This window comes from Alligator sinensis, unplaced genomic scaffold (assembly GCF_000455745.1).
Source record: "Alligator sinensis unplaced genomic scaffold, ASM45574v1 scaffold432_1, whole genome shotgun sequence".
Taxonomy (NCBI): domain Eukaryota; kingdom Metazoa; phylum Chordata; order Crocodylia; family Alligatoridae; genus Alligator; species Alligator sinensis.
In genome coordinates, this window is record NW_005841998.1 from 946,746 (window position 1) to 964,385 (window position 17,640).

Consider the following 17,640-nt stretch of genomic DNA (forward strand, 5'->3'; position numbering starts at 1 on the left):
GCCCCGGGGCTCTGCCCGCCGCACGCAGGCACCCGCGCGGGGGAGCCGCGTGGATGTGAGACCCGGATTTTGTGTGGCGCTTTTTTTTTTTCCAATTTGGGGGAAAATGGAGAATGAGATCTTCACGCCCCTCTTGGAGCAGTTCATGTCCAGCCCGCTTGTCACCTGGGTAAGGCTGCGGTTCGCCCCCCACCCCGCCTTGCGTGGCTGAAGATGGAGCCGCCGGGCCTGGGGCTGCGGGAGTGAGGAGGGGGGCAGCTGGTGGCTCATGGGGTGCCCCCGGTTCCCTTGCAGGTGAAGACGTTTGGGCCTTTAGCCGGAGGACATGGAACCCACCTGGAGGAGTATGTGGCCCTGGTGGATGGCGTCTTCCTCAACGAGGTCATGCTGCAAATGTAAGTCTGTGTGTACGGGTTACACCCCCATATCCTTTTGCCACCCCCTGGATTATTCCTGAAGATTAAACCTACCTTCCCATCTAAAACACAGTCATCCAGCAACAATGATATGAACATCCCTACAATTAGAGAAAGCAGGATCCGGGTGAGAGGCAAGGATTTATGTTCTGCTGTCTTTTGTGGTCCTCCCCACCCCCTTGTATTTTCTGGTGAAGGCTTTTTGGGTTCCTACAGCATGCTCTTGACATCTATAGGCATTGCTTGGTAAAGATGTCTGCTGGGAAAGCAGGGTCTTTCTGTTGCTGGGTATGTTTTTTGGGGTTTTTTTCCCCCCCTTGTTTTGTTTTTGACCAGAAGTATGCCTACTGTCAGCTGTTCAGAAAATCTAAACCAGACCTGTTCTCATTTGTTGCCACTAGATTTGTAAACCTGAAAGCGTATGCTGGAGGCACAAACAGCCTTGAGTGTACAGTGCCCAGAGGATAACGAAATCTCAGATTCAGTAGAATGTGTTTTAAAGGCGCTTCTTTGTGAGTTTCCGTTTTGAGTGAAATAGCAAAAAAGAAACACTGAATTTAGGGAAGTTGTAGTGGACCCTACTTCTTGAGTACAACTTTCAAGAATTACCCAGGAGGATAAAAACTTGCCTGTTAGTGAGATTCTAGTATTTACTTTAACCAATTGTGGCATACAAATTCCAGAAACTGCAAGGCATCATCACACATCCAATTGTGTGCTTATCAAGTGGGCAGATCTGTTTTTTGACCCTCCTCACTTCATTTTCATAGGATTGCGAATGTTAGTGAATGGCAGTTGTTAAGCAGAGTGGCACTGAGATTTTGATTGCTGCTGCAGCAACTAAAATGATCGGTAAACTATTTTGTTCCTTGTCACAAACTATACAACAGGGTTTTTCGTGTGTGTGTGTGTGTGTGTGTGTGTGTGTGTGTGTGGTGTTAAAAATAATTATTGAAAATCTTGACTGCTTGAAAGGCTGTATAATTATAAATGACATGAAATGATATCAGTGAAAGAATTAGATGAATGTCATAATTTATAAAATCTCTAGTTTAGCAAAAATTAAACATTCCATATATTCTATACACATTTCAGTCAATGGAGTGCTGATGTATTCATGTGCTGGTTAAGTATTCCGATTTTTTTAAGCTCACTTGCAGTGCCAGATACCCACATGTGGAAAATGTTACTATTCATGTAGTACTTCTATAATAAGAAGCAAGATGTTACTAGTGAAAAGACCTTTTCATAATAATTATATTTAACTCATAAACAATATTCCCTTAAGTCATATTTTCCCCTAATAAATAAGTCTTTATACAGAAACTTATTTTATGCATATATAATGGCAAGGTAAAATAAATGTTGGCCTACAGATGCACCAATATATGAACAACTGGCAGTACAAAATATCCAGTATGCTGTTCAGTGATGGTTATGTACAGTCTTGCACACTGTGTCTGTGGTCTTCAGTCATCATAAAAATACTGAATTCTTAGTTTTATGTGTAGTATTGTAAATAAATCTACAGGCTCTCTTAAATAGACCTAAGACCAAATCGTGGGATGCTACAAAACACAGTGTGAATTTTGTTGCCAACTTCAATAATTATATTTATATATTAATCTTATTGAAGTGTAATACTTGAAGAATTACCCAAAATATGGTGACGTCAGTGAAAAGCCTTTTCAAAAGTGTTATTTCTTCCGGGAAACTCTCATTATATCATTCGCTGTGATAAGGCATTGAAGAATATTTTTATCTTTCACATATGGATTTACATCTTTCTCTTTCATTTAAAAAAAATTGAAATAATCCAAGTAAGAAATGTTAAGTGATTTTGTAAAAAGATGTCAGCTAGAACAACAGTCTTACCTTCTTATGCCACTTACAGAAGTTCCCATACAGAGGTATTTAGGTATATGTTGAAGTTGATCTCCCACTTGATTGAGGAACAGAATTAATTCTGAGGAGTTTAATCTTGAAACTATTTTAAAGATTTCTCCATAAATCTTTAGAATAAGAGCTAAGAATAGGAGTAGATGTGCATGTTGGTAGCAGCTATGTATGTTGGTAGCCTTTCTCACAACTGTTTCAAAGAACATCTGCAATAGTGAGTTGTCATGAAGACATTAGTGCATGTCAGACATTGGTGACTTTGTTTTGGCTTTGTATGGAAATCTTTGACCACATATCCTGATAAATATAGTCCATTTAGCTAAAATACAAAACATACGAGCTCCAGGGCTGAGGAAATTTGAAATGATAGTTATGCCAATAAAAACCGCATCAGTTTTTATCCAATAAATAGTATATAGGGTTTGAAACTTGTTATGCATTTTCTTTCTTCAAATTTGTTAAACTTTTAAGAGATGTCAAAATCTCTGTCTGTTGTTTTTTGTTTTTTACTCTGTTAGTCAAAAATGGTGGAAGCTAACTTTTAAAAACTGGTCCTGTAGCCAGTAAAGTCACTGCAGAACATTCTGTTGTTTGTTTGTTTGTTTTACTTTGTTTTTGGCCTTACCCACACTCTTTTCCCTGTCTTAGGGAAAGTAAGTCACAATGTTGAACTTAAGATACTTGCATGTGTAGTCTATCTCTGCCTGCTTCCCAATGAAAGCTACTGGTTGCTGGCTTTTTTTTTTTTCCAGCTTTTTTGAAAAATTAAACCTCGTTTTGAAGCCTTTAAACTGCCATACTCTTTTTAGAACCAAAGAGGGAGCAGAAAGTGCTATGTCAGTGATTGCCAGGAGTGCTAGTTGTTATCTGTGAGGACTACAACTGGAACTAGCTGTCTAATATGTTAATCAGGGGTACGAAACAAATCCAATTGGAGGGCTGCATTTTCTGTTTTCTAGCTGCCCACAAGCCATGCCCCAGTTTCTTCATGAGCAGCCCCATGGGAAGAAGTCCTGTTCGAGTGTTTAGAGCCCCAGCTCTGGCCACAGGGACAGGGCTTCCACTGGTGGCAGCCAGTGCCAGGCGAGACCTGGGATGAGTGTGGCCCCAACGGAACCATAAGCTGAAGATCTGTCACTGCAGTCAGAGTCCTGGCTCTGGCTTTGGTGGAAGGACCTCCAGCAGTGGCAGCCCACACTCCTTGCCATTCCTTCCCCCAACCTTTGGTGGGGAGCAGGCAGTCCCCATGGCACCACAGTCAAAAGACCTGCCATTGGTGGCGGGGTTTCCTCATTGGGATATCCACTTCCTCCCTGGCTCTTGCCAGGGCATTAATAGTCCTAGTAGTACCATCCCTGGAAGTCCCATCACCTCAACCAGAGCTCCAGCTCTTGACTGGTGGCGGAGCTTCCCACGATGGCAGGCAGTGCCCTTAGTACTTGCTGCGGCGCTGGCCAATGCTGCAGGAAGTCCTGCTGCATGGCAAGGGCTGGAGGAAAAGTCTGCAGACCAGATCATCTGACCTGTGAGCCTTATGTTTGACATCCCTACATTAAGTGTGTAAGCTTCTTGGTTCCTGACTCAAGGGTTCCTTAAGTGTCTGATGTTAATGTTTTACTGTCACAATATGGCATGGAAGTATATATTAGTTGAAGACGTATGAAAGTACTTTGTGCGCCTTGGGGCTGTGTCATCTGGCCTGTGGTACTCCTCAAGTCTGGAAATTTTGGGAGCAGTGGCACTGTGGACTGGCCCTGTGCCATTCATCTGGCCCACAGCCAAAAGCTAGAACACCACTGTTCTAGACTTATGCTGTCGTTATTGCCAAAATGTATGGTTGGTGGTGGAGGGGTTCCTACAAGATAGGAAAGTCCTCTTCTAGGAAATTATTTACCTGAGTTTAAAAAATGAGTAAGTAGGTAGGATTTGAGCAGTTGGCATTCAGCTGCCTTTCTCCATTGCTTTGTATTTAATGTTACCAAATGTTTTGAAACAAATGACTAACAAAGAGTATTCATTTCAGGTTGGTCATGGTTTATAGAGATGACTACACATAAAATGAGGCTTTGTTACAGAAGACGTTTATGTAGTTTAAAAAAGAAAGATGATTAGCCAGCTATCTTTGGTTTGTAAGCATGGCATTTACTGTGTTCTTTTCTTAGTTAGGCAAGGCTTACTTCTAGTGAAACTGACCAGTATGTCCCAGAAAGAAGCTGATAGCTATCAAAATAATTAGTTTCCAGTAGTAATATAATTAGTACTGAGACTCCCTTTTGCATTAGAATTGGCTTCAGTACTCAGAGAGAAATGTCTGTGCTTTGTGTCCTTGCAAATATAAACAAAAATTTATACAAAGAGATTGAAAAACAATGGGAATCATATGGTACCCAAACTTTAGCTGAGGATCTCTTCCTTATTGGGGATGGTACGGGCAACTTAAAACTTCTAAACTAGTATTCTTTAAGGGAGGAGGAGGATCTGATTGTTGTGTTAGTTTGGAACTTGGAACATGTGTTGATTTCCTTTCCCACACAGATTTTCTGCATGTCTGTGGAAAAAGTCACTTAGGCTTAGATCCTCAGATGTATTTTAGCATCTTGTCCCCTATTGAAATCAGTGGTGTGCCTCAATACCAGTACTTTTGAGCATTTGAAACTTAGTGCCTTATTGTAAGAACAAATGCATTAAAGATTTAATTGCTTGGATACTATGATAAAGCACACCTGCTTTAAATGAAACTAGTTAAAATTCTGGATTTAAATTTATTTTAATGTGTATTGTACAGCTATTGGACATCTAGGTGCATTAAAATACACGTAGATTATGTTAAAAATAACAGTATATACTTAGGTCTGATAGATATTTTCAGCTATAGGTCTTAAAGACTGACTTAATTTTCTGGTTTTTGAGTTTTAATATACCTGTTGTAATATACATAATTGTGTGAAGGTTATGATGTATAGAAAGATTTGTAACTCAAATGTGTATATATTTAATGTACCAGTTACTAAAAGAATATAAAGAAGAAAATAGGTTTTATTTATTTATTTTTTTCACTCACATGTTCTCAAGGTTTTGATACACAGGTTAGTTTTGTTCTATAAGCTAAGCTATTTAAAAACATCATACAAATTTCTTCTTGGCTCCATAGTGACTACTACACTGTTATGTTGTGAGTCCGAGATACTATTCTGGATCTCATACATTTTCCAGTATTTTTCAGTGTTTAACAAAACTGACTTGTGTCTGCTTGCTGTAGACATAAACATTCCAATGTACAGTGAAATGTCAAGACTACAGAATGTTATGCCAGATGAGAAACCAGTATTTTGTTTAATGCCTGCTTGGAAACTATCCTACCATAGCTGTTTTATGTAATTCTATCAGTAACCAACAATCAAAGAAACAATCTTTTATCTGTTCCATAAAACCTTATTTAGAATTGAAGAATGCTGGCTAATGAGGCTGGCTGTTGCTGTATTTTTTTCTGTGTAAAATATGAAAGTGGTAGGATAATTACTTCTAGTCACTTAAAATAAATCCCTAAGATTATTCTTAATGTTTTTGTTTTACATGTGTTAAGTGTCTTTTATATGCCTGTTCATTCCAGTGAGATTTTTATAGGTATCTCTTGGAGTTTCATGAATATCCAGCATCAGTTGTAGTTCTAAAATACCCATTTAACACAGTTTTTAATGGGTATAAATGTTTGCAGGAGAGGGGACCTTTATCGTCATATACACACTACCCATTCACATCCATAGAACTGTCTCTTGTAACTGTATTTTGACTTCCATGGACTACAGCTTCTTGGATTGTGCTTTGTATCCATCTATGGAAACAGGCATTTGAAAGTAATTTCTCAGTCAGAAATCTCTTGTATTTATGTGCAATGTGTCCTTTTAATGGGAAGGGGGGGGGGGGGGAGAGCACGAGGCATAGGAATACTGAGTGGCTTAAAAGAGCTGACTTTGAAAACCTATAATGACTGTGTGCAGACACATGCCGTATGAATTCCCAAGTAGTTTATACTAGATTTTATTCTGTGGTAAGGAATGGACACATGAGCAAGTTCCTCAGGCTTGTTGTCCAAAGCAAGAGCTATTAGGTGCCTGGTATTAGATACTAGTTAGTGATGACCATTTGCTCAATGCAAAGGGCAGCTGACAGTAGTAGCAGACATGTGACACACATACTAGGCTAATTTCCCTTCTAACATGGTCAGAGGTAACTTTTGGAGAACAGAATTTCCTGTGGAGTTAATACTGTGCATCATGTGTCATTCCCTAATATCTTCTTGAGCTAACTCAGTATTGCAAACAGTGTTACAAGAATCCACCTGACATCTGCCAGAAGGATCAATAAAAATTGTTAATGAAATAGTCTCACCCAAGACCACTGCTGACGCATTAAATTTTAATGCAGGGGTGTCAAATTCACCCCCTAACCAGGCTGAATCCAGACTCTGTGGGCCAGGGGTGGCAGTGATAGAGGTAACAGAGATGGGAAAGCAATGATGCAGTAGGTCAAGTGGCTGTGGGATGAATTGGGCTGTATTAGCATAGCCCTTGCCTGATCCCCTGTATTAGCATAGCCCTTGCCATGTCCATTGGGGTTCTGGATTCTACAGCGGGCCTTGCTCCCCACTAGCCATGTCCCTAAATTCCTTGGCCTGCCAGTAGCCCTGCAGGCTCAATGGAGCTACTTCATTGGCCAGTTGCTTGACAACCATGATTTAATGAATGCAGCCTGTTCCCATTGCTATGTAATTTTTTTTATTGCTGTCTGTCACTGTGTGACTTGCTTTACCCCATTGTTATCAGGAGCCTTTTATCCTTTGATGTACAAGACCAGTGGTGCCCAACCTTTTTGCTCTCCAGGCTGGATGGGTAGTGCCAGGTCGATTGGAAGACTGGGTCCGACTGCTGGGCTTGATCTGAATTAGCAGTGGGAGCCACCAGACAAGCACTGGATGAGCCATGTGCAGCAGCGGGAGCTGCAACCCCCTGACAACCACACCTCTGTCCTGCCCCAGCCCCAACTGGGCAGCCCTGGCCCCAACCCCACACCTTCCCTCACTGCGGGGGACCTTGATGTGCCCCCTCCCCTCCCCTCCTCTTCCACCACACCAGACTTACCAACTGCACTTAGCACTCCATGCTGCTGGCTCCTCTCTGCCTACGTGCTACACTATGGCTGCACACACCCCTGGGCGTTTATTGGACAAATTATTGGCAGCATTGAGCTGATTTCTGATAGAGAAAATATACTTTATATCAGTGCCGATCCAATATTGGATCAATGTATCAGTGCACCTCTAGTTGGAAGTCTCTTGGTCAAGGGAAAAGGAAGAACTAACTGTAAGAGTGCTGTCATGGAGGGTGTCTGCTATACACCACTAATCTGGGGGATGAGGTGGGGGCTGTGAGGGGGAATGTAGGGGTGGCCTAGATGAGTTATTTTTTAACAAACAACTGAGCGAAATATCCAAATAGCAGGACCTGTTGCTGATAGGAGTGATATTTGTTGGGAGGGCAGCTTTTTGACTTTGTTGGGGATACTATTTTAGTGCAGATGGTGAAGTCAACTAGGAAAAAAGCTTTTCTTGATTTGCTCCTCATTTAATAGAGAAGATTAGTTGAGAATGTCAAGGTGAAGGCAACCTGGGTGACAGTGACCCTGAAATAATAGTTTAAGATCCTGAGGAAAGAAGAGTAGTAGAACAAAAACACTGAACTTCAGAAAAGTAGATTCTAACAAACTCAATGGACTGGTAGGCAGGATTATCTGGAAAGTAAGTCTAAGGGGAAAGAATAACTGGTTGTATCTTGGAGAAACAATATTAGTGGCATAAGAGCAGCCTGTTGTGATGAATAGGAAGTGCAGCAGGAGACCAACTTCCCAATGAGCTAAACCTCCAAAAGGAATCTTAACCAAAAGTGGAAACTTAGCCATATTACTAGGTATGAGTATAAGAGTATTGTACAGGAATGCAGGGGAAAATAGGGAAGGCCAATGCACAAATTAAAATGCAACTAGCAAGGAATGTAAAAGACAATTAAAAAACAAGTTCTACAAGCATGTTAGAGGAGGAAGACCAAGGCAAGCGTATGGCTCTTAGTGAGTGAGGAGGGCAATTTAGTAATGGAAGACGTGGAAGAGATAAAAATATTTAATTCCTCTTTTTACTTCAGACTTTATGAATAAATTAAGTTATCAGATGAGAAGTACATTTAGCTGCAAGGAGAGGGGTGTTGCTAATTGGCCTAAAATAGGGATAGAGCAGATTAGGGAAGTGATTCTCAACTGGGGTGCCATGAGATTCTTTTAAAGGTGATGTGGGGTGCTGCCCCATATTAGCACTGTTAGGTATGCAAAAGCCTACAAGTGGTTCATAAGGTAAACCCAGAATTTCTAATTAATAGGCATCCATAATGTCAAAGACACTTTGACCTGTTGTGATTTTTCTGAGTTTTTTGCAACCGAATGCAAAATGAATGTTTTGCAGAACAAAATGTTCTGTTGTTTTTCTGTAGTCAAAGAATGACTAAGTTTTTTGAAATGGGGTGCCAGTAAATTCAGGAAAGTTATGGAGACATGCCTTGTGCTCTTGTTCCAAAAAAAGTGTACAACCCAGTATACCACTGGTTTCAAGGTCTCTTGCAAGTTGAGGGAAGTGATTTCCCCCCCGCCCTTCTGTTCAGCAGTACTAAAACCCTATGTGATACCCTATCCACTTTGGGAATCTGCTCTTCAAGAAAGATGTGGACAAAATTAAAAGAATCCAGTGGAGAGCAACTAAAATGTTCACAGGTTTGAGATATAGGACTTATGAGAAAATTTTAGAAGAATAGGGTTTATCTACACTGGAGAAGAGAAGACTAATTGCAGATTTTATAATAGTTTCTAAGTACATGAAGGGTGGTTATGAACTGGATGGTTGTAGACCATATGCTGTAGCTTCAAGGTGAGCGCAAAAAATAATCAGTTTAAATAAGCAGCAAGAGAACTTTAGGTTGATTGTTAGGAAGAACTTTCTAACTCTGGGGGTGGTAAAGCACTAGAATATGTTGTTTAGACAGGCTTCAAGCATCAGTGAGAGTTTTTAAGTGCAGGTTAGATAAACACTTGGATGAGAGGGTTTAGGCAGGAATGATTCTTTCATGGTTTAGACAGGAATGATTCTGCCATGAAAAGAGGATTTGACTAGCTGACCTTCTGAGGCTTGTTCTAGCCCTATTTTTCTATGATTCTATCCTTGTCATGCTCAGCTAGAGCATGTAGACTGCTTCATTAGCTCATCTACTAAGTTCTCCAGGTCAACAGTACTGCTCTGTTTTCCAGGCTGACCAATATGCAAACCTGACTGGCCTGCTTCTTGTCTGAACTCCAGGCTCCAGTTCTGGCTTCATGCAACAATAAAGGGCACATGCGCTATGATGCAATTAACTCCTCGTGGGGAAAGCCACAAAGTAAGAGGCAGTCACTGTTGGGTCCTCCGAGGGAAGGGAAGCATAAAACAAGCTGTTGAGCATCTGTATAATGCAAAATAGTGACTTCAGCAGCAAAAATATGAAACCTACAGCTGCAGTCTGGGTCCCTCCTCATCCAACTGAGATAAATTGGGCAGGTTTGCAACTGTAAGACCTGTTGTTTTCAGTTTTGGGGTGGTTTTTTTTGCAGATCCTAGCAAGTATTGCTGTATCATTTTGTACTTACCCATATTTTTAAGGTTTTCTGCAAGTGTATGGTCCAGAATTTTTTTTTAATGCAAGTTGATGTCATGGCAGAGTTCTGTGGCATGGATTGAATTGGTCACTTTTCTGTGGTCTTGCTTGTATTTGTTGGAAATGGATCTGTGTAAGAAATGGGATTTCATAATCTAGTGACTTGTTGGTTGTGAGAGAAGCAGCTCAGCAGTGAGACTGCCTTGAGGAGGCTTTTCTGGGAGCTGGTGACTTTGGTTGTCTGGTGACATGTGGCTGTTTGACTTGTGCCTATCTTATTCTTATTTTTTTTTCCTGGAGCCATTGCTTGACAGGATTTGTGTTCACAGCTCTATGAGACTGATTTACTTCAAGTGGGGTTAGCTTAGCTAATTGAGGGGTAGAGCTAAGTTAGGCAGTCTTCTAAAAGGTAGTTCCATGGGAGCAGAGAGAGCAGTGAATAGGGAGGGAGTTTGCTGTGGGAGGTAACCAGGGAGCAGAAGACTGTGTGGATGCACAGGTGTTTGGTGGGTTCCCCTTCCCTCTCCCCTGCCTGCCCCCTTGTTCTTCTTTTTCTTTGCTTTTGTTTTTTATATCCTAGATGTTCTCCAGGGAGCAAGGGAGGCAGCAATGGAGGGTTGGTTCACAACTGTGAGCTGCCTGCAATGTGCCATATTTGTATTCCTCCCTGAGGGTCACGCTTTATCTGCTCCAAGTGTGAACTGGTAAGTGTCTTGGAGGAAAAGATTGGAAGCATAGGTATCCACTCTGCATGCCATCAAAGAAAATGAAGATTTCTTGGACAGGATTTATGAAAGATTTATAGAGGCCAGAGGGAAGAGAGATGTGGCAGCATGTGACTGCTAGAAGGAGGGTCCTCACAATTCAAGAGGAACAGGTTGAAGATGGCAACCGCTGTCAAGCACTCTGTGGTGGAACAGCTAAGGAAAGGCAGAGGTGAGGACATCTGTACTCATGGCCTAGAGGATTTGTCAGTCTAGAGAGCAGGAAGCAGGATCCCAGGGATGTGGACTCTTAAGACCACTACAGATCATGGCAGGCAAGGGCCTGAACAGGGATCATTATGTCATGGAAGTAAACGTGTGGCTGAGCTGGGTGTTGACCTGAAGACTTTGGCTTCTTTGATATTGGATGAATGAGAGGAGGATTGCTATCAAGAAATGGGATCCATCTAACCAGAACTGGAAAAAGCATCTTTGGGTGTTGTTTTACCTGAGTAGTAAGGTGGGCTTTAAATTAGGTTCCAAAAGGGATGGTGAAAGCCTCCAGCAGCAGAGCAAACAATTCAGAGGGGAAACGACTGGAAGAAACAACTCAGTTCTGGGAAAGGGCCAGAGACCCACAGAACAGCAATAAGTGATGCAAAAGGGAAATAAGTAGGTTGAAATGCAAATTGTGTGATATATGTGTACAAATGTGAAAAGTATAGGGAACAAACAAGATAGCTCTTTTTATAGGCTGTGACTTCCAGGTTATGATCTGATTGGTATCATAGAGACCTGATAGGACAGCTCTTATGGCTGGAATGTCAACACCTGAGGGCTACACTTTGTTTCAGAAAGACAGGGTTGACCGAAAAGGTGGTGAGGTCATCTTGTATGTTAAACATGCATTTGGTCCCTCATTCAGGAGGGAGAAGGTAGCAGATCAAAATGTATTTGGGTGAAGATACAAGTTGACAGGTACAGCACTTATATTGGTGGAGATATAGAAGAGGTGGAAGAGACACTCTTCAAGGTGGTTACAAAATTATCCTAGGGGTGCACCGATAAAGATTTTTTTGGGTCGATACTGATGGCTAATTTTTATTAATGAGCCATATTGACCAGTACTGATCCAATTGCTGATATGCAGCCTGGCAGCTTGGAGAGCAGCATCTGGCTAGTATGTCTGGAGAGGAAGGGGTGTGGGGGAGCAGATCAAGGTCCCTGTGGTGAGGAAAGGGGGAGTGGGGGGGCTGGGGTAGGAACAGGTGTGTGGGATGGAGCCACAAGCATAGCCCCCTGTAGCCCCTCTCCCAGTGCTGCCATTGCCCGCCCCAAGCACAGCCCCGGCCCAGCCCCCCTGTTGGGAAGAGCCTGTTGCTGCCCCTGGCCCCAGCCTGCAGTGGCAGCCTGCCCTTGCACATCCGGGAGGCACATGCCACCCCATGCTTCCCTTGGGGGTGCATGCAGTGGCAGGAGCCACCCCCCTCTCTGTCCCCCACGACCCTGGACAAGCCTCTTGCAGCTCCGTCCCACACTGGGCTGGGCAGTGCCTGCCCCTGACCCACTCCCATCCCACACCGGAGGGGCCTCAATCTGCGCCCCCATACCCCTTCCTTCTCCCTTCCCCTTTCCCCCCAACAGACTTACCAGCCTGATGCTGATCTCCAAGCTTCCGGGCTGGCTGTGTGTGCGCTGCAGCTGCACCTTTATTGGCAACATCAGCCAAAAAAAGCCAATTGCTGATAATGTCAGTTTTTTCCTTTTTTTTGGTGCCAATATGATATGGACTTGTAGTTATCCCAAAGCTGTGAGATGGTACTGAAGCTGAGACTTCAGTTTCTCAAACATTTGCTGGAAGAACAATACAGTTAAGTATAAAATCTTGAGCCAGTTCCTAACTTGTGTGGAGGACAAGTTTCTGTTCCCAAAGGTAGATGATCACCTAGTTGTATCCTCAATCTTAGCTCTTGTCCTGACAGATATGGGAGAACTGGTTGAGGATGTGAAGGTGATGGGGAAACTTGGAAAGAAGTGATCATGATATAAAATCCCAAAGTAAGGAAGCATGAGGTTAATAGAATTAAGATACTAGGTAGTTTAAGATGCTTTTTAAATTAAGATTTCAAAAAGGTAGATTTCAACTGACTCGAGTTGATAGGCATAGTGCCTTGGGAAGACGGACTGAAGGATAAAGGCACCTAGGAAGGCTGGAAGTTTCTAAACGGGCATAATATTAGATGCTCAGCAAGAAACTATTCCAATGCGATGGAAGCACAAGAAGTATGAGAGAGACCAACGTGGCTATACAAGGAGCTTCTAGGATGCCTGAAATGCAAAAGGAAAGCATACAGGCAATGGAAAGATAAGCATGTCACCAAGGAAGCATACCAGAAAATTGCAAGAACCCACAGGGACAAAATCAGGAAGGCAAAGATAAAAAATGGGTTGCATCTGGCAAGGGAGGTTAAAGACAACAAGAAGCGGTTCTGTAAACATGCTGGTTAGAAAAGAAGGACCAGAAAATTATTAACTAGCTATGGAGAACTCGTAACAGAAGGTGCAAAGAAGGCAGAGCTAATCAACAGCTACTTTTGCCTCAGTCTTCATAAAAAAATTAAGCTGCAACCCTACACCTAATAAGGATTATTTGGATAAGAAAGGGCATAAGCTGTGGGATGAGATAACAAAAGAAAGTCACAGAGCTTTTGATGGCTCTGAATGAATTCAAGTCAGCAGGGCCTGATAAACTTCATCCTGGGATTCTGAAGGACCTGACAGAAAAGAAATTTGATTGCCAAGGACTCCAGAATATGAAGTCATGAGAGATGGGTGAGGTCTCTGAGGACTGTAAAAGGGCCAACATAGCACCTCTCTTTGGAAAAGGCGAAAATAGGATCCAGGGAACTACAGACCAGTTAGCCTCACCTCAGTATCTGGGAAGTTACTGAAGCATATTTATAGGGAAGGTTATCTGCAAGTATCTGGAGGAGAAAAGGCTGATCACAGGCAGCTGACATGGATTTACTATGAACAAATCATGCCAAACAAACCTAATCTATGATTTGACAAGATAACTAATTGGGTGGATGAAAGGAATGCTGTGGATATAGTATATTGGATTTCAGCCAGGCTTTTGACAAGGTTTTCTCAAAGCAATTGGAGAAATGTGGACTAGACAAAACTAGTATAAGGTGGACAGACAATGGTCACAAGCAAAGGATAATTATAAATGGATCCATGTGTGTATAGCAAGAAGTTTTGAGTGGAGTCCCATAAGGGTCTGTCCTGGGTCCAGTGCTTTTAAACATGTTTATTAATAGTTTGGATGCTAGAATCAAGAGCTTTTTGAGCAAAATTGCAGATGACACAGAACTGGGAAGGACTGAACATGTTGGAGGACAGAAGCACAATTTGGAAGGATCTTGACAGATTGGAAAGCTTGACTGGGTCTAACAGGTTGAAGTTCAGTGCTGACAGATGCAAGGTGCTACACCTTCAGAAGAATAATAAAAATACAGATACAAAATGACTGGATGCCAGCATCAAAGAGAAGGATCTTGGTAGATCACAGACTCTCTGTGGTGTGATGCAGCTGCACAAAAGGCAAATGTGGTTTTGGGCTGCATCAATAGAAGCATTAGGTGGAGGACAGAGGAGATGATGGTGTCTTTAGTTGGCACTAGTTAGGTGTCATTTGGAGTGTTGTGTGCAGTTTTGTGTTCCACATTTTAAAAGGACATGGAGAAGTTGGAAAGAGTCCAGAGGTGAGTGATAAAAGGGCTTGGAAGGGAAGTTCTTTGAGGAGAGGCTAAAGGAATTGGGTATGTTCAACTTGCAGAGAACGCGCTTAAGGGGGACATGATAGTAGCTTTCAAATATTTGAAGGGCTGTTATATAGAAAATGGTAGAAGACCTTTTCTTTGTGCTCCAGAGAGCAGGATGTGGACCAATGGCTTGATGTGGCAGCAAAGCAGGTTTAGATTGGATATCGGAAAAAACCTTCTTTATGTGAGAACAGTGAGGGAGTGGAATAGACTGTCTAGGAAAGTTGTGGACTCTCCAGTATTGATGATGTTCAAGAAGAGGTTGGACAGCCAGTGGTCAGGGATGATCTACGTGTAGCAACACCTGTGTTTTACTGTGGGGATTTCCCAGGCTTCTGAGCTTTTCTGATTGTCACAGAGCCAGGAAGATTTTTTTTTTTTCCCTTCCTGATGCTACATGTCAGCTTTCTTCACCTTCCTCAGAAGCTTTGGGTGTTGGTTGTAGCCAACACCAGGAATTTTAACTGAGTTGTGCCAGTGCTTTTCCTGGATTTAAACCTAGAAATTTGTGGTTAGAGAGTCTGCTCAGAGTTGGACCAATTACAATATTTGGGGTCAGGAAGGAATTGGTACATTTAGTGGGTTTGTGGTTGTTTTTGTTGGGTTTTTGTTTTTTTTGTTTTTGCTTCCTCTGTAGTGGGCAGGGGGAGGGGCATAACCCCCTTTTTTGAATCTCTCAAGCATACTTTAACAAGCTTTGCAGCAGGAAGCTGTTGGCTGATATTATTCCTCAGCTTTACCTGTGGCAGGTCAGGCTGTTAAGTCTTGTGGTTGTGTCAAGGTTGACTGTGTGGTCTTGCTAATAGGTTAGATCAGGGGTGCTCAACCTTTGGCCCGTGGATCAGATCTGCCTGGCATCCAGCCTGCAGGGCTCCCCAAAGGTCAGGAAACTGAAAGCGGGGAGCAGTGACAATACTGATACCCCTGCCCTGATGCCTCATTCCCAAGCTCTGGGCAGTTGGGCTGAGACTGTGGCCATGTCCCTACACCACTGTGCAGTTAGGCTGGGGTCAGGGGCTGGGTCCTTGTAGCTGAATCAGGTCATACCATGCCCACCAGATTTGGCCCACTGGCCTTCCCATTCAGTACTACCCATCCAGCGTGGGGGCAAAAGGGGCGAGTACCATTGGGTTAAACAATGGATTTATATATGTAGAATAGTTCAGATACAGATGGTCCTGTTTCAGGCAGCAGGTTTGGACTAGATGATCTCTGGAGGTTGCTTCCAACCCTACTTTTATGAGATTCTGAGACTACTTTTCAACCTGTTCAAAGCAGGACTTTCCTGAGTTGTTAATCATTTTTGCCCAAAAAACAGACTTAACCTGCGAGAGGTGCTTGAGACATAGACATTTTATCCCTGTTTTATTACTGGGAAATCTGAGTAAGAGTGTATCATGCCAGGTTACACAAATTCTATGACTTAGTGGGGTGGAGATGCTTTGGTTCTCAAGTTACTTCCAGTAACTAATCCAGTTAATTAGATTAGTATCCAAATAATGCATGTAATCTCTGTTTACTTGGAAGGACGTATCAAGTGGGCTTCCCCAGGGGTCTGTCCTTGGTCCAGTGCTGAAACTTGTTTCAGTATTTTTTCTCGCACCCTATCTGGAATTGCTTCTTTTCCTTTAGTTCTATTACATATTTTCTGCTCATACTTGTCTTGTTGGTCCTTGCTTTTCATTTTTCATTCTTCTGGGGTCAATCCCTATTTGTTGCTCAGGTCTGCCTGAAGACTGGGTTACCCTAGTCTCATTGTTACCAGTAGAGTACTCACTGATGTGAAGTTACATGTTATAGTGGCTGTCAGTTTGAGGTTTAGTTACAGAATCAGGCCTTTAATCTCTCTCATGAGTGCACTAATTTTATACATTTAGAGTGGTTAAGTAGCACAATATTTATAAAAATTCTATGTCCTCCATTAAACCAGAAGAAGCCACTTCAGGTGCTCAGCTGAAGCAGTTGTGAAGGCCTCCTGGGCTATGCATTCCAAGGGGTTGATCTTTACTCTAAACTGCACTCCTAAGCAGGACATTTGTCTTAATACAATAATGGATTCTTTTCCAGCTGGCTCAGTGGTAGACAACTAGGGAAGAGTTTTGGCTATACTGTGTCCAACCTCTCTTGAAAACTGTTGAGAAAACTCTTCCATAAATCCTAAATACTGCCACTTTCTTGTCTTAAAACCTTATGGGTGCTTGATGGAAGGGAATACCTTAAACCATGAGTTCTCAGTGTTTTGTGGTGTGGGGTACTTCTTGAATGGAATTTAGCTCCATGTGCAGGCCACTTCCACACTGTCATTGCTGTCCTCCGACAGTGCTGATGCCACCATTTCTGAATGACATCCAGTGCATCCTAGTCTCCTGCTGCTTAAGTGCCACAGAAGCTCTGCCCGGCTTCACAGACTCAATAAAATGGCTGTATGAGCTAGATCTGGTCTATGAACTGTAGGTTGTTGACCCCTGCTTTAAACCTTAGGGCTTCTGGATGTGAAATACCAGCTTTCCCATACTGTAGCAGTACTTGAAAATGGAGGGAGGTCTTTCACCTGCAAGTGAATAGAGTAGTATGGACTCTAATGGAGTATGGAGAGTAATACAACTGCTGTTTGTTTTATGGTAGTGGATAGGACCCAGGGTTCCTAATGATCAGGGCTCCATTAGGTACTGTACAAGTGGATCACAAGTCTTGACCCTGCTCTGAAGGGCTTACAATCTCCATAGATATTAGAAAACATTTAAAGAATGTTAGGTTTTTAAAAAATTTATACACTTATAAAAAGAACAAAAGATAAAGGAACATTATGTTCAAGGACTATTTTAAAACACAAAAATGATTTGTTTTTTGAACAATCTTACATCAAAGGCTGGGTGTACAGAGTGATGGATAACTTGTATTTTTAATCAGGTTTTTAAAATGTTGCATTTTAAATTTTATTTTGAAAAAACAAAAATAAACTGGTTTAAAATCCAAATTTAAAACGTTACGGTATAAATTAGGGATGTGAAAGGTTAAATGGAAGGGGGGAAACCATGGGGGGAATAAAAGTTATGCAGTGGCCCAG

The 17,640-nt window shown here is 42.2% G+C and overlaps 1 protein-coding gene across 6 annotated transcripts in view; it reads left to right on the forward strand.

Moving 5' to 3' along the window:
* The first annotated feature begins 13 nt into the window (after window positions 1–13).
* The window catches only part of CCDC88A (coiled-coil domain containing 88A), a 209,248-nt gene continuing 191,621 nt past the window's right edge, over window positions 14–17,640 (forward strand). For all 6 annotated transcript variants that reach the window (XM_006021570.3, XM_006021573.3, XM_006021571.3 and 3 more), the window contains exons 1-2: window positions 14–169; window positions 295–395. In XM_006021570.3, coding sequence (XP_006021632.1) covers window positions 107–169; window positions 295–395 — 164 coding nt within the window. In that variant the 5' untranslated portion in view covers window positions 14–106. The remainder of the gene's footprint in view (window positions 170–294; window positions 396–17,640) is intronic.